The following is a 22415-nucleotide window of genomic DNA, read 5'->3' on the forward strand; positions in this document are numbered from 1 at the left end:
AAAAATGAAGAAAAGGAAGTTGGACGTCACGTGGTTTCCGTGGGCTGGTTTGGGCTGAAAATTGAAGAAGTGGACCGGCAAGGAAGCGTTTCGGCCCAGTGATGTCAGTTTTTTTTACCTATTCTAAATTCTGAATTCAATTAAGATTCAAGTTTCGAATTAAATTTACATAGAGTTTAAACTTAAAATATATTTAAGTGTCAAACAAAAACTCCAATATGTTATACATGGTCTATTTTATTTTATATATCAAATATTTATTTAGTCTATGTTGCAAATACGAAATACCCACCCATCATTTACTTTAGGAAAAAGGTTGTTATGATTGTGTGATTTAATTAAAAGTTAATTCCACTGTGGCTATCTATTACATATTTTATTTGAGCAAGTTATGTGAAATCTCTATCAAGATATATTTTCACCTATTATTTTAAAGTGTTTTTTTACTTATATAATTTATGAGGAGAATAATCCTCTTTGAATAATTTAATAAAAACATGTAAATATTTATTTATTTATATGATTATTTTATCTGATACAAATTTTTGGGCTTTACATATTCATCCCTGCACAATGAAGCTAGAAGAACAATAGTAGCTTGTGCATTCTTATGAATTTGCTCATTAATGAACATGGGACTATCCGTACTATCAAAGTGCATTCCACTCTCTACAATCTCCCATATACTAGGATGGAGAGAGAACAAGTGACTACACATTTTGTGACTCCAAAATCCATAGTCCTCTCCATCAAAATGAGGAGGTTTACCAAGTGAAATAGATAATAAATGAGCATTTGTACTTTGAGGAATACGAGAGTAATCAAAAGAAAAGTTTGAATTGACCGGTTTCCTCCTCTCGTAGTCGTTGTGGTCGTCGTCCTTTTGGGAAGAAGTAGACTCATCGCTGTCGTCGTAGTAGACGATCTCCTTGATGCGCCTCGTCTTCTTCTTCTTCCCATCTTTCCGTCTATGGCCTGAGCCCGAGTCGGTAGGCTTGTCATCCTTCGGCTCGTTGACGAAAGATTCCTTCTCTTTATCGTTGATCACGATACCCTTCCCCTTAGGATCCATCTCTTCGGGCGGTTAGTCCCTTTGTGAAGAGAACGACTCCGATACCAATTGAGAGCACCTAGAGGGGGGGTGAATAGGTGATCCTGTAAAACTTAAAACTTAAGCCACAAAAACTTGGTTAAGTGTTATCACAATAATTGCCAAGTGGCTAGAGAGGAGTCTTAAACAAAACACAATAACCAACAAGAGATCAATCACAGAGATGGCACGGTGGTTATCCCGTGGTTCGGCCAAGACCAACGCTTGCCTACTCCACGTTGTGGCGTCCCAACGGACGAGGGTTGCAATCAACCCCTCTCAAGCGGTCCAAAGACCCACTTGAATACCACAGTGTTTTGCTTGCTTTTCTCAATCCCGTTTGCGAGGAATCTCCACAACTTGGAGCCTCTCGCCCTTACACTTGAAATTCACAAAGAAGCACAGAGTAAGGGAGGATTAGCAACGCACACAAGACACAAGAATCAGAGTATCAACACGCACACAAGTCACAACAAGAGCTCGCAACACAACTCAATGAGTTCACAACTCCACTAGAGCTCTATATGCTATCACAATGAAACGAATGCGCGGAATCGAGGTCTTGGTGCTTAGAAATGTTGTAGGAATGCTTGGTGTACTCCTCCATGCGCCTAGGGGTCCCTTTTATAGCCCCAAGGCAGCTAGGAGCCGTTGAGAGCATTCTAGGAAGGCTGATCTTGCCTTCTGTCGACTGGCGCACCGGACAGTCCGGTGCACACCGGACAGTGTCCGGTGCCCGATTTCTTTTCTTGTACGGCGAAGCCGACCGTTGGTAGCCAGAGAGCCGTTGGCGCACCGGACATGTCCGGTGCACACCGGACAGTCACCTATAAGATGCTCCGCAAACATAGTATTATGATACTCCGCAAGAGACATGCTCCGCAAGAGACATACACCGGACATACTATATGTGGTTTATGTTTATGTATTTACCAAGGGACATGCTCCGCAAGAGAAACTATAAGATGCTAAATACATAGTCAGCACACTCACCTATATAGTATGTTCAATCTCTCTCACACAAACATCTGCCTCGGTTAATGGCCCTGTTTGGCACAACTTATTTTCAGCTTCTTCACAAATTTAAGCAGAAGTTCTGCCAAACAGCTAGCTTCTGCAGCAGCTTATCAGTTCAGCTGCTTCTCAAAATACACTAAAAGCAGCCAACAAGCAGAAGCTGCTTTTCACCAGCTTATCAGATAAGCTGCTTTTTCAACAAGCAGCAGCTGCACCAAACAGGGCCAATGCCTAGCGTCTCCTTCGTCAGTCTCTACGACAGAACGTGCGGGAGGTATCCTAGATACATCAACAAAAAATGCAATTTTTTATGATAAGCTAGATTCCGATAAGCATTTTTATTGTGATTTTACTCGAGCCTTTTTGTTCACTGCAAATACTCACTTTTGAACGCATCTCCAGCCTCAAGAACGAGATGTAGTACAAGAATCAATAGAAGCCATCCTCCCTGATTTTGCCTGTGTATGTGTATCCTGCAGTTGATCTTAATATAGTTGGCTATTATAAACAAACAAACAAAATGTCTAACCAAAGTTTAGATCAGTTTGATTCTATCCCAAACCAAACCACTATAACCAAAAGTTCACATAGAATGGTGATATATGAGAATAGCATAGCACATGATCTTCTTGTGCAACACATTTTGCTTGCTGGTTGGCTGGTTCATATAAAACAGCCAGTTAGTGGGGCTTGTTGTACGAGAGACTCCTTGTACGAAAACCACTATTCCAGGGAGAGATATTTGTCTCGGGCCCCACCCGTCATCGTCGGTCCCATTAGATCCTCGGCCCCAGTAGATCAGCACCTGGTACGCTTCGACGTGCCGACTGCCGAGCAGCCCGTTCGCGACAGGCCAAATGGCGCCGTGCGTGCTCAGCACCCACCTCCATAGTTCCGTTCCACGTTCCACTCCCACTTCTACCTCGTCGCGGCTGGACCACCGTAGTCCGTCGGTGCTGGCTCGGCACCCTCCTTTCCCAGCTGGAGTCCGAACCGAAGGAGCAGAGTGACGACGCCCCGCCGCACGCATCGCAGTCGCAGCAGCAGTAACAAACAAGGCACAAGCCGAGCGGAAGCTGTAACAACGACACGAAACCAACAAACCTCGCGTATAAATCCGCTCGCCGTTTGGGCGCGCCCCACCGCTCTGGTCTGCTCGCCGCCGACAGACCACAGCCCCGGCCCGCGCGCGCCTTGGGTGGGTGCCGGTGCCGGAGCGACGGCAATGCCGGAGGCGGCGCGGGCGCGGGGCCTGCGGGAACCGGCGGGCGAGGGGGAGGCGGAGCAGGAGGACGAGTTCTACGAGTCGCTGGATCGGATCCTCTCCTCCTCCTGCTCCTCCGCCTCCGCCTCCGACGACGACGCCGACCACCGCCGCCGCCGCAGCAGGCGCCACCACCTCCTCCACCAGCACCAGCACCAGCACCAGCCGCTGTCCTCCGCGTACGACGTCTGGATCTCCGAGCCAACCTCCGTGGAGGAGCGCCGCCGCCTCCTGCTCCAGCGCCTGGGCCTCGCCTCCGACCCGCCGCCTCGCCGCTCGCCGTCGCCTCCCGCGTCTACCCCGGCGTCGCCACCGGCGCCCCCGGAGGAGCCCAGATCCGGCGCCGGGCTCGGGAGCCCCCCGCTGACGCGGAACCCCAGCTCCAGCGGCGGGGAGCAGCAATGCCGGATCCGGAACCTGGACGACGGCACGGAGTTCGAGGTCGGGGAGGTGCACGAGGAGGAGGTGGTGCGGGAGGTGGGCACCGGCCGCCACCTCACCTTCGAGGAGTTCGAGCTCTGCGTTGGCCGCTCCCCGATCGTGCACGAGCTCATGAAGCGGACCACCACCGCGGCGTCCGCGTCCGCCTCCAATCACGCCGCGCCCGCGGCCAGCAAGCCCCGGAGGAAGCCCGGGGGCGGGTGGCTGCGGGGCATCAGGCAGCTGGCGGGCACCGTCGCGTACGGGAGGCGCGGCGCCGACGATGGGGACAAGGAGAAGGAGAAGGAGAAGAAGGAGAGGGAGGCGCGGCGCCTCAGCTCTGCCACCGATGACAGCCTCGATGGCGCCGGCTCGCGCGATGTAAGGAGGGTCCAGGTGCGACAGTACGGGAAGGCGTGCAAGGAGCTCACCGGGCTGTTCATGACGCAGGAATTGGCTGCCCACTCGGGCTCCGTGTGGTGCATCAACTTCAGCCTGGATGGACGATACCTTGCCACTGCTGGAGAGGATCGTGTGATCCATGTTTGGGAGGTGTCTGAGGGAGACAGAAAGGGTGAGTTGCTCGGGGAAGGTTCGCTGGCAAAGGAGAATGGTGGTGGCTGCAGCCCGTTTCTCACGTTTCTTGGGAATGATTCACCGGAGATCGCTGCATTGTCATTCACCTGCGCTGACATGGATAAGAAGAGAAGGCTGAGGAAGCAGAGCAATCGGAAGTCTGTAGGGTCTGATCATCTGGTCGTTCCTGAGTGTGTGTTTGGTTTCAGAGACAAGCCAGTTTGCTCGCTTCTGGGGCATGCCGCTGATGTTCTTGATCTGTCATGGTCCAAATCTCAGGTGCGAATTTGTGATCTTCGTCTCCATGTTCAACTGCCCAAACACATTTTGGGATATTTTTGGTATTAATTCTGAAACATCTCATTGATTAATTGCACAGCTCAATGTTCTTCAGACAGAAAAGAAACGCTTGATTCTTGTTGTGATGATTTCTAGTATGTTTGCAAGGAATTCTGTCGTCAAAATGACTATAAACCAAATGAATGCACAATGTTGCAAACAAATCATTTTTGACATTTTGCCACATGGGAATTTGGGCATAAGCTTCAGCATGTAACACTAAACTGCATGTAACTAACAGGAGATCTTGCTACTGAGCACTACACAAAGTTCACAGTGAAGTTTCTTGCTGCTTCTAATTTGGTTTGCCCATTACTTATCTGTGCAAACATGACATTATTGTCTTATTGACATGTCTGTCTGATAAAGAAAAATACAAGATATTTATATTCATCACGATCCTTCTGCTGTTATAAGAAGGTTACTTCCCTGTTCTTCTAGGCCTGCTTTTTTTTGGCACTTTAGGTCATGTTAATGTTCGATCAGGAAACAGTTAGTACAAGTTATTGGCCACCACTGTCAGAAAACAGCTAATAATTTACACCTCCTGCAGTACCTGATCTCATCCTCCATGGACAAAACTGTTAAGCTCTGGGACATCACTACCAGTACCTGTTTAAAAACATTCTCACATACGGACTATGGTGAGTTTTGGCACATGATATCTCTCTAACTATCCATTAGTTGAGATATTCTCTCTTTTTTTCTCAAGAAGAAAGGTGCATTCCCTTTTTTTCTTTGGTACAAATTGTTTCAACTTTGGACCGTCATGAAAACTGGTTTTCTTCTTTGCAACCACAATTTTGGCAGTGACTTGCATCCAGTTCAATCCTGTGGATGACAACTTCTTCATTAGTGGATCACTGGATGAGAAAGTTCGGATTTGGAGTGTCCGTGACCGTAAGATTGAGGATTGGAATGATCTTCATGAGATGGTTACCGCTGCTTGTTATTCCCCTGATGGACAGGTTGAAGTAGTTCTTTTCTAGTGCATATTCCTTTTTACCATAAAAATCTGCTTTGATTTTAATCTCTATGGCTTTTGAAGGTTGCAATGGTGGGCTCTCACAAGGGATGCTGTCATATATTTGATACATCTGGTATGACAGCCTTGACCTCGTCCTCACACATACTCATGTGAAGTTGTGCAGTTATTCTCTTTTGATGTTGGCTAGAGAGCTCCAGTTCCTCATACGATGGACTGATATTCATATTCGTTTAATCATTGCAGAGAAGAAGCTTCTGTACAAAAGTCAGATAGATTTAAGAATTAGGAAAAAGAAATCTGGCCAGAAGAAGATAACTGGATTCCAGGTAATATAGCACAGAGCATCCACTTTCGGGCCAACTTCTTTTTTGTTAAGAAAGGCAGATCGCCTCCTGCAGCCTCCCGCCTCTGGTGTGATACTGTTATCTACCACTGAGTTATATATGTGTTCCTTGCAACAGTTTGCTCCTGGAAGCTCATCGGAAGTTCTGATTACTTCTGCAGATTCAAGAATACGTGTTGTTAACGGCGATGAATTTGTTCACAAGTTTAAAGGTAATGCCACGTTCTGCTGCCACGATAAATTTCAGATTAGTTACCTGTATTATTTTTGGCTAATATAAAGGACATCCACTTAACTTGTGGAGCCGTATGGGCTTGTGTGGTAGTTCTGGGCATTGAAGTTTACTTGGTGTTTGACTTTAATCCTTTCACCAGGGCTTCGGAACACGAGTAGCCAAATCTCAGCTTCTGTAGCTCCGAATGGGAAATACATCATCTGTGCCAGCGAGGATTCTCACGTCTATGTGTGGAGACATGACAACAGTTCCCACCCTAGTAGGAACAGGATCACAGTTGATGTAACCAACTCATATGAGCATTTCCACTGCCATGGCGTGACCGTGGCTGTCACATGGCCTGGTGCTGAAGCCCGGGGCTCGTTTGGATCTCGAAGCAGCAGGCACAGCGATTCAGATGGAGCAGTGAACTCTGGCCGAGACATCCCAGCTGAGAACAGCCAGCACAATTCTGACGCAGGCACCAGTAGACATCCAGGCGATAGAGCATCCACATCCTGGCCTGACGAAAAGTTACCGTCAGCCAAGAGCAGCCCTGGTCACTGCTCGTCCGATCTTTGCATTGGAGCTATGGATGTCCAGCGCCGGTCTGCGTGGGGGTTGGTGATTGTCACAGCTGGGCGGGGAGGCGAGATCAGGGTGTTCCAGAATTTTGGCTTCCCGGTTCAAGTGTAAAGCTAGCGTGAGTGAGATCATGCAGATAGGGTTTGTTTGGTTCTTTACTGTATATACCATCGGTAGATGTAGATTGCCGACAGTTTTACGAAAACTTCCCTGTGTTTCTCTGTCTCCTTGGGTGCTTCAAGATTGTACCCCCAGAACCACACTATCATATAGTTAGCAATATCACTTGTTGATACAATACACAGAGCTCTGTAACTGTATGCTTAGCACACATCAACTTAATTTGTTCTCATCATGTATTTTTCTACACACAGTGATGTACAAAATGAAAATATTTTTCAAATTCATGAATTTGCATTTTCCTGCCTGACACTTCATTCTTTCTGTACCTAGCTATAGAAAAAACTGATCATATCTTACGAGCTGATCTTTTTAATGTACTAGTTTGTTGCTGTTAGGGGTCTGTTTAGCAAGAAACCATTCTTCTGCGACCACGGTGTTTTGCTTGAACCAGCAGTAATGGTGTTTAGCAATTAGCATCTAGCGACTAGAGTATGCTAGGGCTAGACGCTTTGACACATACTTAATTTTATTGTCATGATAAATCACTGCACAGATCTTACATCCTGGCTCCAACTACAGATCAAGATTATTCACTGATCTAACAGTGAAGGCATAGGCGAATTTTGATCGAGCTGCTTAAATTTTCCTAGCTGGATAGGATAGGATAGGATGGCTCATCAAAACGGAACACACTGCTTGCTAGGATGGCTCATGAGGCCGCACTGCTAAAACCGGAGCCCCCTCAAGACGGCGACCGGCTGGCGCTCCCCGGTGGTGTCCAGCTGAGGTCGAGGCCGGCGATGTCGCCCCACGGCGCGAGCCCGTCGTAGAAGTCCGGGGCCACCGACCGCCACGAGGAGGAGAAGGCCGGCGGTGCAAGCACGACGGCGCCGAGGTCGAGCTGCGGGAAGAAGCTGCCGTCGCTGAGGAACGGGAAGACGGACGGGAGGTCGGACAGGCACGCGTCCGCGAGCGACGCAGGCACCGGCGGCGACGACGACGAGGTCTCGGCGGAGGAGACCCTGCGCCGCTTGCCGCCCCCACCGGCGCGGCGCGAGGCCCCGCCAACCGGGACGTCGCGCAGCGTGCCGCCGTGCGTCCAGTAGCGGCGGCACGCGCGGCAGAAGTGGCGCGGCTGCGCCGTGCTGTAGTTGTTGTAGTAGCAGAACTTGGTGTTGGTGGAGCGGCAGCGCGGGCACTCCAGCTGCTGCTGCTGGTGGTGGTCCTGGTCCTGGCCCTTGCGCCCAGCCTTGTCACCCTGCCATGCCAGCCCACAGCCGCAGACGCGTAGTATATACGTCAGTGATCGATCATCGCAGAACTGCCGTGCGTGCCGTCGTCGGTACGGTACGTACGTAGGATTGATCACGCTGCTACTGACCTGCTGCTGGTGGAGCGAGGAGGAGTCGAGGTCGAGGAGCGGGAGCTCAGCGTCGGAAGCGGCCGGACGCTTGGAACCGGCGACGGCGGTGACCGAGAGGATCGAAGCTGCAGGCGCCATCCCCCGGGCGAGCAGGACCTCGCATGCCGAGGAGCCGTCGTCGTTGGCGTCGGCTTAATAGACGCCCAGCGATTCGGCCGAGAGTTAGCTAGTGCTCACTGCTCAGTGCAATCAGCTGAGTGTCTAGCGCTGGCCCGGCCCTGTGGGCGCGCGCGTGGTCACCACCTCGCTCTCTGGGATATACGGAGGGCTGCTAGAGCTAGCCGCCTAGCCATCTCCAGCAGGCCGTATAAATTACAATATTTTACACGCAGAGTGAAATTTAAAAAACCGGGGGAATGGAATGGGATGGCACTATGCCAGTGGCAGCGGCGGTAGCGAGAGAGACGTTAGCCGTCACCGTCGAGTCCGACCTGGATCACAATCAGCTCGCGCGGCGTTGGTTGGCTGGTCTGGTCACTACTCACTGCCTCACTGGTGTGTCTCGAGCGGAGGGGTCGTTGGTTGCATTGCACACATGGGGACTGGAGTGGGGAGGGGAGGCCGCCGCCGGACCGGACAGGCGTCCACCGCATGCAGCAGAGATGCTCTTCTTCGGCGTACGTGAAGCTACCTCGCCACTTGACCGTGCGGCGTGCGTGCGTTCGAGTGGTATTGGCCTAGGGCCCGCCATGCATGGTCTACAGGAGCAGGAGTCTGGTAGTGCCACGAGCACGGGGAAGGGCAGGACGTCGGACCGGGTCGTCGTCGGCGTACACACGGGACGGGATGGACGGACGGAGAGCGGTTCTGCTTCTGCCTGCGTGACCGTGACCTGGGTTTGTTTGCCTATCGAGGAAACGGCCGTCTGCACGCGAGGGCAGGCGGCCTCTATCGCTTAGCCTAGCGGTGCGTGCGCCGAGGCGAGGCGTTTTGGCGCCTTGCGCCGCCATTGGCAGGCGGCCAGCTCGATGATTGATCGGGCAACGCAACGGGGAGTGAGGGCGGCAAGGGATCGAGGTCGACCATACCCGCGCGGCGGCGGCGGCGGCGGCGTGATGCGTGAATGCCCTCTCTGCCTATGGCGCCGGGCCGGACCGGAAGAGGTGGGCCCCGCGGCGCGTGGAATGAAGGAGAGGGTTGGCGGGAGAAAAGACGCGGCGGCGGGCCCTGGTCGGTGGCTGGCTGGGCCCCTCGAAAGCCTAGGCGAGGACGACGAGCGACACAGCGTTTCGTCCACTTGTGGGGGCCTCTGCCGCGTCGGCTCCAGAGAATCAACGTGGACTTTAGTCAAAATCGTTAAAAAATTTAACGCGAGAGAACCCATAATCGACTGAATCATTACGACATAATCGACCGAATCATTATGATAATAAGAAAACCATTATTTTATACAACTTAAATACTATGGATTACGTCAAACGCTCAGCTTTTTATTCTTCTATGAGAACCAATTTAGTTAAAACTGATCAAAATCAATATGAACACAATATCGACCGAATCGTTGTGCTAGTAGAAAACCATCACTTTATACATTCTAAACCTTATATACTATTTTATCTTTCTCTTCACGTAATTTCTACGATACTTAGATTTTCTCCACACCTAAATTTCTAAAGAAAGCTTTTTAGGAAAAACGCTAAAACAAACATATCAAATGTATAGGCTCACATGGGTCGACTTATTTAGCAGCGTGTCGCTGGAGGTGATGGCTCGACGACCTCATCGACAACGCCAAGGAGCTGATCAAGTTGGACGCACGCCGCCGCGACAAACCGTACCGTGGGCTCACTCGAGAGGATGTTGCTTAATACAAATGTTATACCTCCGAGGCTGTGACGATCTGCCAAAATATAGAGAAAATTTATTCAATACCATCAAAATTTATATCGATCTCTTCAATGCTATCTAAAATTATATGATTCCTTCAAAACCATTGGTTTATATTTTTTATCTCATTACCGTTACATCCCACAGTTAAGCGATGCATGTGCCCCATTTCACCGTTAAGATGGCATTGATCGCACTTGATAGTTTTAGCTTGATAATATTTTAGTTTTTTTTTTTAAAAAAATCGCCGCTACATCAACAGCTACTCTTGTCGAGGATAAAGAAGCTAGCAAATATATGTTACTATAGAAGTTTCTAAAATGTTCTTCCACTCTACTAGCATTATTAGAATCTTGGTGGCATGGGTGTTTGGTTCTCCTGACTAAAATTTAGTTTGTGTTACATCAAATATTTGAATATCAATGAGTACTTCTTCTGTTCTAAAATAATAATTGTTTTAGCTCTTAATTTTTATATTTATATCTAAATAAATAATGATAAATCTATACACAATATAAAACACATATATTAACTATTGTATGAATCCATTAATTTATAAAAATGGATTTTAATTTATGAAAGAGGGAGTATTAAATATATGCTTTCTTTTTGGGTTAGATGAGAAACAATCTGTCGTGCAATACAGCACAGATCCTATTATTACGAGTCATATAAGAAACAAATTGTGGTCACTCTATCGAATGTCAGTTGTTAATCTATAGCTAAGCGATACGGTAGCAACACGACTTGATATCCTGACTACTACTGTTTCATGATGGTAACATAGACGAACAAATCTAGGGTGATTTATGGAATAATATACTCCCTCCATTTCTTTTTATTAGTCGCTGGATAGTGCAATTTTGCACTATCCAGCGACTAATAAAAAGAAACGAAGGGAGTATTTATATATATGTGTCCGGATTTCGAGATGCTACCTAGCTATTAGAAGGATTGATTTGAGCAGGTAGGAGTACTTCTCTACCATTAGACAATGATAATGATTGGCTGAAAACGCTTTGGGGAATCTTAATTCTTTCACACGAGTTGCTGCTGAAATTGGCGTGCATATAGTTTAGCGCGGTGGGCCTTAATCGAGTGGAGACTTAACAGAAATTAAAAATAAGGGGTGCACATATCAGATTCAATTGATCTAGTACCAACTAGATCACATTAGCTCGTGCTAGCTCCAAAATACCATCTAAAATTACAAGGCCATCTTAACAGTGACACGTGAGCCCGTGCACCACTTAACGGTGGCATGTAATGGCAATGGCATTGAAAGGATAGAAAATATAAATTAATAGTCTTGAAGGGGACACATAAGTTTAGTTGTTATTGAAGGAATTGGTATAAATTTTGATGACGTTGAGGGGATTTTCTACAAGATAAATTATAGTCCCACTAATGACCACCCACCCTCCAATATTGGAACAACTAGAATAGTGGATAAGGGTACCCTCGATTAAGTGTGTTTGGTTGGACAGTTAATTAGAATAGAACGGTTCCATTCCGGATTTTAAGTTTGTAGCCGTTCTATTCTCCGTTTAGCAAGCAGAACAGAGTCACTTTATTTTTTGTTTGGTTAAAGAGTAGAATAGAACGAAGCCGCTCCGTTCTTTATTTGTTTGGATGAAGAGTCATATGAGTGTAGATGGGAGAAGAGAGAGGAGATCACTCGCGTCCGAGAGAGCGCTCGCATCCGACCATTTTAAAATGTGTTTGGTTGAGGAGTGGAAAGGAATGGAGCGACTCAATTCTCATTTTCTGGATGTTTGGTTTCTAACTATAGAAGAACGAAACAGTTCATAGGATCTACATATGAAAATTTACCATAAATAGTCGAAACGCTCCTGCTCCACCAAAACGATTGGATGCGAGCGCTCACGTTCAACTCATATGACTCTCCAACCAAACAAAGAATGGAGCGGCTCCACTCTATTATACTATTCAACCAAACAAAAAATAGAGCGGCTATGTTCTGCTTGCCAAACACATAATAGAACGGATCCTTTCCCAAAAACTGAAATAGAGCCGATCCATTCTAGTTGACTCTCAAACTAAACACACCATTAGTGGAGCGGGAGCACTCTAATTATTTATGGTAAATTTTTATATGAAGACTCTAGGAGCCGCTCCGTTAATCTTTTGTTAAAAACCAAATATCCAGGAAATTAGAATATAGACACTCTATTCTTCTCTACTAAACCAAACATGCCCTAAGTGCGATCGACTTAGGCATACATATTCACCTATCAGAAGGCTTCTCTCAAGTTTTAACTATAACTAATACTATTCAACATTGGATTGAACCCTATGAGAAGAATTCTCCTGGCTACAAACTTACCACAACTACTTCAATTATACTCGCGGGTTCATGCATCTCGAATATTACCATATTCATTATGTAACGAATAAAGTGTGTGCATGTAGGGATGCACGTCATATTTTTCAACTCAGTTTCCATTCAAGACTTTTAATACGATTATACAAATCCTCATACTCTAGGGCTTCTAGGAAGTATGTACCAAGTGATCCCTCGAGTATTAAAAGATATACAAAGGTTGAAATTACTCTCCTTATGAACAATATTTGTATAACTCTTATTAAAATATTCTTTTAGTTCAGTTTACCCTTCGTCGATTCGAGTTCCGCTCGCCTTCGTCTTCGTCTCGACCCACGGCCCACGGCCCACGGTCCATCAGCGTTCGTCCTCCCTTCCTCTAGCGCCTGCTGCCTCTCTCACTCCATGGCGTGGATCTGGATGGTCCTCGCGGCGGGAGCCGTGCTCCTGTGGGCGATCTCTTTGGGGCGGGTCCTCTCCTCCGCCGCGCCGTCCTGTGTGCCCTCGAGCCCGCAGTTCATGCCCCCTCTCAGCGGTGACAGGAGGAGCCGGAACGTGCTGCTGGTCGTCGCCCACCCCGACGACGAGTCCATGTATGTTAGTTCTCCTTGTGGACTCAATGCGCAATTGCCATGTCTGTGGAACGCCTCACGCCTGCTTAGTTCTGGACTTCTGGTTTGATGTGTTGCTTGATTGTTATTGTTTTCTCATTTTTGGCGCTACAGGTTCTTCGCTCCAACCATTCTTTTCCTCAAGTCGAAAGGCCACAGTATTCACATTCTGTGCATGTCTCGAGGTTAGATGTTAAGCAACTGGCGCTGTATGTTTATTTCCGCTGCCCTATACATTTGTTCATCTGAGCCCAGCACGAAACAGGAACGTGCCTGTGCCACTGTAATGTCTGTTAGGATGTATAATAAAACTGTCATAGGCAACCGTGATGTCCTTTTACTGTATCCTCGACAGTACAAACCAGATATTCATCTCTGATGCATGCACGGTGCTTAAACATGCAGCGCCACTGTGTACATGATTTTTAGTGAATTAATACAAAGTAAAAAAATAGTAATATGTACATCTCAAGCGCTATGGAAGCTTTTAGCACAAAGTCTAATATTATGTTTTGCTCCCATAGCATGTGAACAGTAATTCACCCAGAACAAACTTATTCCTTCGACAGGTAATGCTGATGGTCTGGGAGATACTCGTAAGGAAGAATTGTACCACGCCTGTGTCAGCCTCAAGGTACTCAGATCCTTAATTAGTCCATTTTACCTTAAAAACAATCTTTATACAGTTTCTGAAGCAGATCATGTCATTACAGATTCCACATGAACAAGTCAAAGTCTTGGACCACCCAAAATTGCAGGTATTTTATTTTGAGTCCGTACTTGCATACTCCTACATACTGTTTGAAAAACATGTGATCTTGACCCTATACATTTCATAGGATGGATTTCATGAGAAATGGGACCATGGACTAGTAGCAGAACTTACCATGGAGCATGTCCAACTGTGGGCCATTGACACGGTAGTGGCTACATCTCAGAGAGCTTATGAACTTCAAAATACATTGCAGTTTTAGTATTCTACCGGCTTCTCCTCTCACTCGTATTAAGTTACCTCGAGCCATTGGTGCTTGTTTCTTCGATCGTCCAGGTTATAGTGTTGTAGTAACATGAGTATTCAAGTATACAAATATGCAGGTCTGCATTTTGTGTAATATATAAAATGACATATATTGGGGTTATGCTTGCCCAAACATTATCACTTCTTTTCTTAAGAAAAGACACTTGTGGCCACAGCTTGCCAAATCTACTTAAAGATCCTGAGAATGAATCCTTGCTATCTGATACATCTTAATAAATTTCCATATTTTTCAAATCTCAATATGCTTCCCTTGCCAATAGCCACTTAGTACTCTATACCATATTCAGTTGCCTTTACCTTCATTTACTACATACCTAAAAATTGTTTAGTTTTTTTTTCCTTTGATGGCAGCTGCTTACTGATGCAATATTTGATGTCATTTTAGATTGTTACATTTGATTCATATGGAGTATCAGGTCATCCAAACCACAAAGATGTTCATCACGGCATATGGTTAGTTCAGTTGTCTGGTTTAACACTGCATGATTAGCCACATGCATGAATTGCTGAAATGGTTTGTTAACATTGGGACTCCGATATGTTGGGCATCAGACCTGTTGTTCTTTGACTGTGCACAACTTATGCTTATTTCATTTACTTGTGTATTTTTATGCTACACATATGCATGTCACATTTATGAGGTAGTTTCGTATTTTCTTCACTCAGAGTCTAAAATCTTTATTTCTATATGAACAGCAAGTTTCTCCATACGAACAGGCAAGGGAACGTGGAAGCTTGGGAACTAGTAAGTTTCTCCCCCTAAATCCTTCGGCAACCTTATTATTTGGATTTATTTCTCAGACTGATATTCACCGTAGAGAGGAAGAGAATATGTGTGTTACTTTCTTGACTTTGTCAGTGCTATGTTTAGCTGAAGCTATGAGCTCTTAATTTTTCTTGGAACCAGAAACACATAAACTATAATGCTACTGTCTACATTGCCATCTGCATTTCGTAGATGACTTAATTTTTCTTTATAATTTTTTTTTAGATTTTGCTGTTTTAGGGTGCTGATTGTACCATATTTTGTTTCTTCATGCTGGAAGAACACATTAGTGTGGAGGAGAAATGATTCACGTTGGATTATTCATAAATGCAGGCAAGTCTCAGTATTCTTCGCAAGTACAGTGGTCCGATTGACATTTGGCTTTCTTCATTGACGTCCTTCGCATGGACAAAACAGCCAATCTATACTCTAGTTAACAGTAGCCCGTCCAGAAGCTATGAGGCAATGGCTGCACACAGAAGTCAGTGGGTTTGGTAAGTGCTATAAGAGTTTCGTATTTGCATTTTCATGGAGATAGCATTCTCTTCTGCCAACTTGGATAGCGTACTGGAGATCAATCCACGTAGCCTCTATAAGTTCATAACAAAGTTTCTGGTTGCATCATATTCATATCGTTACTCGCAAGATATCATGACCAACATATAATGAATCACTAACTTGCTGGTTGCTGCCATATATCATCAGAGATGGCATCTATCAATACCTTACCTGTATCAGGAAACAAGAAGTACCATGTTTAACTCAGTAGTTAGGGATTGTCTTTTTTTCTTGAATATAGGGAAGCTCTTTTTTTATTGAAGATAATCAACAAATTCCATGTGTCTTTCCAGGTTTAGAAGATTGTTTGTCATGTTCTCGAGTTATACATACATAAATATGCTACGGAGAATTTAACATGTGATGTGGCGTCATACCATGATACCAGAGCAAGCCGCCATTGTCGTCTCCAATGTTGTACTTGTGCATCGTCAATTGTACATCTATATGTATCACTGGATTTTAGTTGTACATTCTCTATAGACAGTGCTCATAGGGTGACTGTAGAATTTCTTTTCCCCAATCCAGAATTGCACTGAATGGCTGAAATACAGTTGTCTTTCAAAAGAAACTGAAATACAGTGATGCTCACTGGCTTAGCTTATGGGTATGGTCAAACGATTCTGGTTCGAGTTTGACGTCCTTGGGGAACTGACCGCTAACTAATCCTTTTGTACTACTGCGTCTGTCCCAAAAGATGCAATTATATGTTTGGATCAAGTCTAACTTAAAAATATGTTACCATTTGTGACTAAATAGTATATACTGTACTATGAAAATACATTCCATGATTAATCTAGTATAAGGTCTATTTGGCATCATAAATTTAGTGAATTTTTTTGTCTAGATTTAATCAAATTTAAAACTGTTTGACTCCTTAAGAAACCACGAATGGTACTCTTTGGAACGAATGAATTAGCTGCCACTGCGACAGTACAAAAATAGCATCCATGTGAAAACCACATACCATTCCGCTGGAGGTATTGGTTACCAAATTACTCAGAACGAAGGGCTTATGTTGTCTGCAACAACCTTTCTATCTCACCTTATATCACAATCTTTATTTTAAACTTCGAACAATATACAATATAAAACAGTATTTTATTCGTATGCACGTTCAGTTGAGTATGACCTTATAGGAATGACGCTACATTTGAAAACACAGACCCCAATACGATGAGTTGAATGCGCGCCACGAAAAAGTACACAACAAAGAATCCTTTTTACATAAGGGACCATTTTATTAATCACTATAGGATTCATGAAATGTTCGTAGGTGAAAGTAAGAACGTGGGCGTCGACGAACTTAATTTGAATTAAGTTCGTGGGTGCCCTTAAGACTGTGGGTACCAACATTGGCGTGGTGGGCGGGGCGTCAGTATCGACTCCTTCGGTCGTAGCGCGAGATGGCACGACTGACCGACCGGTCTAGATGACATCGCTCGTGTTGGAGACTATACGGTCGATACCGATCGATGCGTTGGGGCTACCACCGCTTTCGACCGAGCGTGGTCGGTATCGACCGCCTAATATCCATGTGGCAGCCTATGATTCGTCCATACAATCCCAACTGCTTGAATTTGGAAAAAAAAATCCCAAAACATCCGGAGTCCACCTATAAATAAGAGGATGGTTCTTTCCTTCATTCACACACTTCCATATTAAATTCTCAAGTTTTCTCCTTCATTTGCACACCTACATGCGCAACGAGCAATCTCCACAACGTTCTATACTTTGGAAGCAGTATGTTCTTTGTTCACAACCTTGTAAGAAGCTGAAACCGAAGAGACTTATTGACAAAGATAGGGAGTATAAAAAATCTCTTGTCGAACTCTAAATCCTCCAGCGATCTGAGGGCTTGATGTCTTCACAATTTATTGTCTGTGATATTAGGACTTGCTATTTCCCTAAAAAATATTTTGTCGAACTCCAAACATGTTGCAAGTGGCTCGAGGTGCCCATTCTTTGATCGGCTGGAATCATCCAATGCTCGGTAATGCCCCTGGACTTTCAGCAAGCATAAAAACATCATATGGTAGAATAGAAACTCCTTTTTGGATATGGTTGTGGCCGCCACACTGCATAAGAGCTTTGTACTTTGCTTTCATTGTTTTTTTAAAACTTGTCAAATTTATGAACTTTATTTAATTTATGTAGTTTTATTTTGTAATGAGCTATGTATTTTTCTAATGCCTTTTCTATACTTTCCGTACTTTATTTGAATTGAAAAAAATCATGTTCCGTTGTGCATATGAGTATGTAAAAGAAAAACTGGCGTAACATTTATATGGTTGTAGACTGATGATAAAGACTACATTATAAAAGTTATAGTTACGTTGTGCATATTGTTATTGTCCCCTGTAAAAAACACGTTAATCAGCCTGGCGGTGGCGGAGCAAGCACCCATCCGGGAGAACGTATCTTGTGAGCAAGGACCGTTGGTGCTCCCATGAGCAAAATCAATCCAGACCACACCCTCCACATCCAACGGTGACATTTTACAAAAATCCCCCTGACGCAGCACCGTTGGATGTGGAGGGTGTGGTCTGGATTGATTTTGCTCATGGGAGCAGCAGGGCTCCTTGCTCACAAGATACGTTCTCCCCATCCGGATACACACAAATGCGCCCGCACCCGCCAACGCCACCACCAGTGACAAGTCAAGTCCACCAGGCCGGGCCGCGAATCTCTGCGTCCCCTTCGCCAACCATGGCCTCCTTCTTCGCCGACGACGGCACCGATGACCTCCCACGCACCACTTCCCACCCCTTCGACTCCGATGACTTCGGCGCCGCCGCGGCCGACGTCGCCGCCGCCGACGGATACGGCGGGTACGCCTCTTTCGCCGAGGGGGGTGTCGAGGAGGTGGACGAGGAGATCACCGTCGAGTCCGATGGGGTCCCGATCCGCCACGTCTCCGGGGGGTACTCGCCCTCGCCGTTCTCCCCCGAGCTCGAGCCCAACGGCGGCGACGGCCCGATCCTACCGCCGCCCACCGAGATGGGGCGGGACGAGGGAATCCTCCTCCGCGAGTGGCGGAGGTGAGCACCGCCGGCGCTGGTTCCGATCTGCTTGGGGCATACGCTGTTTTGCTGCCTGTATGCTTGCTTGCGTGTGGGCTAGGTTTCCGGCTGTTCGAGTCAGATCTAACGCCTTTTGGCGATCTTTCGACTAATTTTAACTGTTTCTTCTGCTCTACGGAGGTGAATGAACCACAAAGGAAAATGTTGTTTTTTATTACTTAGGTTAATTAGGTATTAGGAGACGCTAGAAGTTTGTGTTAAGGGAATAGCCAGTCACGGACTAGTTTCAATGCTGAGAACTTGGGTATAGCTGCAGGCCTTCTAGGGTGGGTATTGTTCTCCATTAAGGGCTAGATTGGCAACACCATTTTCCCAAGAGATTCTCGTTTTCCCAAAGAAAACTGAACTAATTTCCCTTGGGAAAATGGAAATCCCTTGAAAAAAAATAGGGTTGCCAAACTAGCCCTAAGTGTTTGAATCGTTGATACTACCATATAGCAGTAACTGTAGTTGGATCTTCTAGTATCTCTGTTTTTGCCATACTATCAGTGCCATTGACAGTATTGTATGGAGCTACTGTATGGAGATCACCATAAAACATGAAACTGCGAATACAGCAGTGTGCAGTAATTTTCCTTGACCACTTAGCGCCTATGGTCCCAGTGATTAAAGTTGCTTTCTTGTGCCTTTACCCCTGAAATTATTTTATTACAGCAATTGAGAGGTACTCTCTCTGTTCCAAACTATAATCCATTTTAGTTTTTTAGGTAGCTTTTTAGTGACTGTCTGATACTTTGTAAAAACTACGAATCTAGAAAAGCCAAAACGACTTGCCATTCGGAATGGAGTGAGTGTTTACACAATGACACTTTTTCCTTGGAATTTTGTGTTTTTCTCTTAGCTAGATTTCATTAGAATGGAACTATATATTGCTCAATTTTCTATTTGACATAGTCCAACCAAAAGGAGCCTACAACCTAGGAAAGTTTTTTTTAAAAAAAAACTTTAAGCATATATATCTAGAATTGGTGGCAAAAGGGCCTCTAGCCTAGTGGTTAATGCTTCCGAGTAGCACCTCCAAGTCCCGGGTTCGATTCCCTTCGGGGGCGAACTTTCGGGCTTGGTTAAAAAATCCCCTCGTTGTGCCTTATCCACTCTCGGGTTAGTTTATCCGTTGCAGAGTGGACGGTATGACGCCGGCATGTTAGTGATGGGAGGACAGGGTTCGGAGATTTTCTCGGACGGGGTCATTGTTTCGGTCTCTTTTTAATATTATGCCGGGAGGGCGGTCATTCCATTCTTGGCCGAGTTTTTTTATATCTAGAATTGGTGTGCTATTCAATAGAAAGTAAAATTTAACCTAAGCTAGCATGACATAATTCCAAACGAATCTTCCTTAGCTATTTTATTTTACCTCGATGGAATTCATCTTGTATTTGTCCCAATCTTACCTATATATCAAACTTGTATGAACCAAGTCTCACAGAAACCAGAGGAATGGAGGTTAAACTGTAAAAGGTAGGCCAAACTAGAATATGAATTTGTGGCAGGCAATCATTTTGACTTCTAAAAATATCATATTAGTTGGAGAATGTTCTTTGTTGGATTACCTATACTCTCAGAATCAGATGTAGTTTACAGACTTAACAGTCCTACTGTATGATTGTTCTCTTCCAGGTGGTTGATGCATTGTTTGGGGGTAATAATTAGTTTTGCATCAGTGAACTTCTGCAACCACTCAATGTTTCATATTGACTTGCATTCTTCCAACTGTATGCTTTGTTGATATCACATCAGTCCTGACCAAGTAACCACTAGGTGTAGGTGGACACATTTATTTTTTAAGATGTTCACATCTGTTGTTTTTCTTGAAATCCTCAAATCAGTGAAGGTGTACCTCCCAGAGAAGTTGTTACCGCTCAACTTTGTCACCTTGCAAAATGTGTGCACTTCCTAACATGATATAGTCTATGACACAATTGTCTGTTGGTACAGCCTTGTTTATTTTATGGTTTAGTGCATGCCTACATTTACTTTCGGAATTTACTTTTGTAGTTAATTAATAGAAGTTCATGAATATTGGAGTTGCGCTGTGTCATAATTTAAGGTGTGTTCGGTATGATCTGCTTCATCAGGACATTATCCCTGGCTCAAAGCAGTAGTAGATTTGTATGTTCGGCGATTTTGATTTAATGCTTATATTGTGGAAAGTCCACTAAAGTCAATTTGTAAGGAGTCTGAGGGTGCTCTGGTGCAGACCAATTTCCTGTCCTGGTTTTTAATGCCCTCAAATCGAACAATGACATTTTCTTATTTTCCTGTCACTCTAGTTTTAATCTGGTGTTGTTGTTGTTTCCTTTTTCAACAACGTCTTAGAAAAAATGCTATGGAACTTGAGAAAAAAGAACAGAAGGAGAGGGAGCTACGTGCCCAAATAATTGCTGAAGCCGAAGAATTCAAGAAAGCCTTTTTTGAGAAGAGGATACAGAACTGTGCGTCAAACATGGTGAACAACAGAGAGAGGGAGAAGGTATGCGACTATCATATAAGCATCTAGGGCTCTCGTCTGTGCTTGTAAAGCTAATCTATCTCTATGTTGGACACTAATTGCTCCTGTGGTATGCTACAGATTTTTGTAGCCAGCCAGGAGAAATTCCACGCCGGCGCAGACAAGCAGTACTGGAAATCGATTTCAGATCTCATCCCACATGAAATAGCCACCATCGAGAAGCGGGGGAAGAAAGACAAGGACAAGAAGCCATCCATCACAGTTGTCCAGGGCCCCAAGCCTGGCAAGCCCACCGACCTGTCCCGGATGCGCCATATCTTGGTGAAGCTGAAGCATGCTCCGCCGCCACATATGTTGCAGCCTCCACCACCAGCACCTGCTGCTAAAGAGGGCACAAAGGATGGCAGCGCCAAAGGTGGTGGAAAGGACGGCGCCAAAGAAGGCGGCGCGGCAGCCCCAGCAAACGGCGCCAAGCAGCCTGCTGAGAGCCAAGAAACCACCGCCAATGGCCCCTCGGAGGCGGAGAAAGAGCAGCCTGCAGCCTCGGAGTGACCGGAAAGGGTGTCTTTATTAAGACATACACAAGAGCCTTAACTGTCAGTAGATGGAAAAGCGTGTTTTATTTCAGATAATTTCCAGACTCGTCTTTCCCGCGCTGCTGATCTTTTTGTAGAGGAGATCTGCATCCGGATGTCTTTACATCATAGCGCAGAACATTCATGATTGTATCACCACAGCAGTTGTATGTTTACTGCTTTCCCCCTTGCCCAAGTGTTGCCTTCACTGAGATGCTGCCTGTGATATCAAGTTCAGACCTGAAACTGTTACTGAGAGTTCGACTGAATAATACTCCTATGATATGTCACCGCGCTAATACGACAGTAATCTCAAGATGTGCAATAAGCAAGCAATCTTGCATTGCTCTGGCATGAATTCAGTAGCACGTTTATATACGTGCAAGATTTAGATGCCACGTTTACAGGAGGAAATAGCAACACGCAAATGGCTCATCTCAGGTCGCTGTAGCTCCGCATAGGATTACTAACATCTGATCTGCCTGGTGTTGGGGCTCATCTCAGTCACCGTTGGTGGCACAACCATGCTGAACATCGCCGAGTTCTTACCTGTAGTTGCTGGACAGGGAGAAGTTTTACAGCTAAACAATCTACTGTGCAGCTTCGGCAAACATTGTCAGGCTGCTGCTGTTGTGAAGTGGGTGTCGGTGTCGCACGCTTCTATAGTTCTGTGTCTTTTGTGGATGGATGCCGAAACATTTTTTAAAGAAATTTTATTTTTTTCAAAGAGAAAATAGACTAATTTGCTTTGGAAAAAGAAGTTTTCAAACTAGAGTGTAAT

General features: G+C 45.4%; 4 protein-coding genes across 5 annotated transcripts; 3 read left to right on the top strand and 1 right to left on the bottom strand.

Annotated features, from left to right (window-relative positions):
* Window positions 1–2616: 2616 nt before the first annotated feature.
* On the top strand, window positions 2617–7257 carry LOC100193671 (uncharacterized). Of its 2 annotated transcripts, NM_001358857.1 has the most exons (8): window positions 3158–4172; window positions 4242–4646; window positions 5260–5350; window positions 5517–5674; window positions 5755–5806; window positions 5938–6020; window positions 6156–6249; window positions 6412–7204. In NM_001358857.1, the coding sequence occupies exons 1-8, from the start codon at window positions 3333–3335 to the stop codon at window positions 6945–6947; spliced, it is 2259 nt and encodes a 752-aa protein (NP_001345786.1). In that variant the 5' UTR covers window positions 3158–3332; the 3' UTR covers window positions 6948–7204. The 2 variants fall into 2 exon arrangements, with proteins under 2 accessions (XP_035818796.1, NP_001345786.1); XM_035962903.1 differs by having other exon boundaries at window positions 2617–4646; window positions 6412–7257.
* Window positions 7258–7461: 204 nt separating this feature from the next.
* On the bottom strand, window positions 7462–8559 carry LOC100272945 (Dof zinc finger protein DOF1.6). The gene is made up of 2 exons (NM_001147397.1): window positions 8341–8559; window positions 7462–8217 (listed from the first exon to the last, which is right to left on the bottom strand). Exons 1-2 carry the CDS (start codon window positions 8458–8460, stop codon window positions 7702–7704), a joined length of 636 nt encoding a protein of 211 aa, NP_001140869.1. The 5' UTR covers window positions 8461–8559; the 3' UTR covers window positions 7462–7701.
* Window positions 8560–12922: 4363 nt separating this feature from the next.
* Window positions 12923–16126, top strand: LOC100283695 (uncharacterized). The gene is made up of 9 exons (NM_001367170.1): window positions 12923–13146; window positions 13279–13349; window positions 13734–13798; window positions 13878–13922; window positions 14004–14084; window positions 14589–14656; window positions 14900–14948; window positions 15303–15463; window positions 15821–16126. The coding sequence occupies exons 1-9, from the start codon at window positions 12959–12961 to the stop codon at window positions 15882–15884; spliced, it is 792 nt and encodes a 263-aa protein (NP_001354099.1). The 5' UTR covers window positions 12923–12958; the 3' UTR covers window positions 15885–16126.
* A 2083-nt stretch (window positions 16127–18209) lies between these two features.
* LOC100216721 (Clathrin light chain 2) lies at window positions 18210–21931 on the top strand. Its single transcript, NM_001143126.1, has 3 exons — window positions 18210–18568; window positions 20927–21080; window positions 21180–21931. The coding sequence occupies exons 1-3, from the start codon at window positions 18237–18239 to the stop codon at window positions 21609–21611; spliced, it is 918 nt and encodes a 305-aa protein (NP_001136598.1). The 5' UTR covers window positions 18210–18236; the 3' UTR covers window positions 21612–21931.
* The last annotated feature ends 484 nt before the right edge of the window (window positions 21932–22415 follow it).

Source organism: Zea mays, chromosome 10, assembly GCF_902167145.1.
Source record: "Zea mays cultivar B73 chromosome 10, Zm-B73-REFERENCE-NAM-5.0, whole genome shotgun sequence".
Taxonomy (NCBI): Eukaryota; Viridiplantae; Streptophyta; class Magnoliopsida; order Poales; family Poaceae; genus Zea; species Zea mays.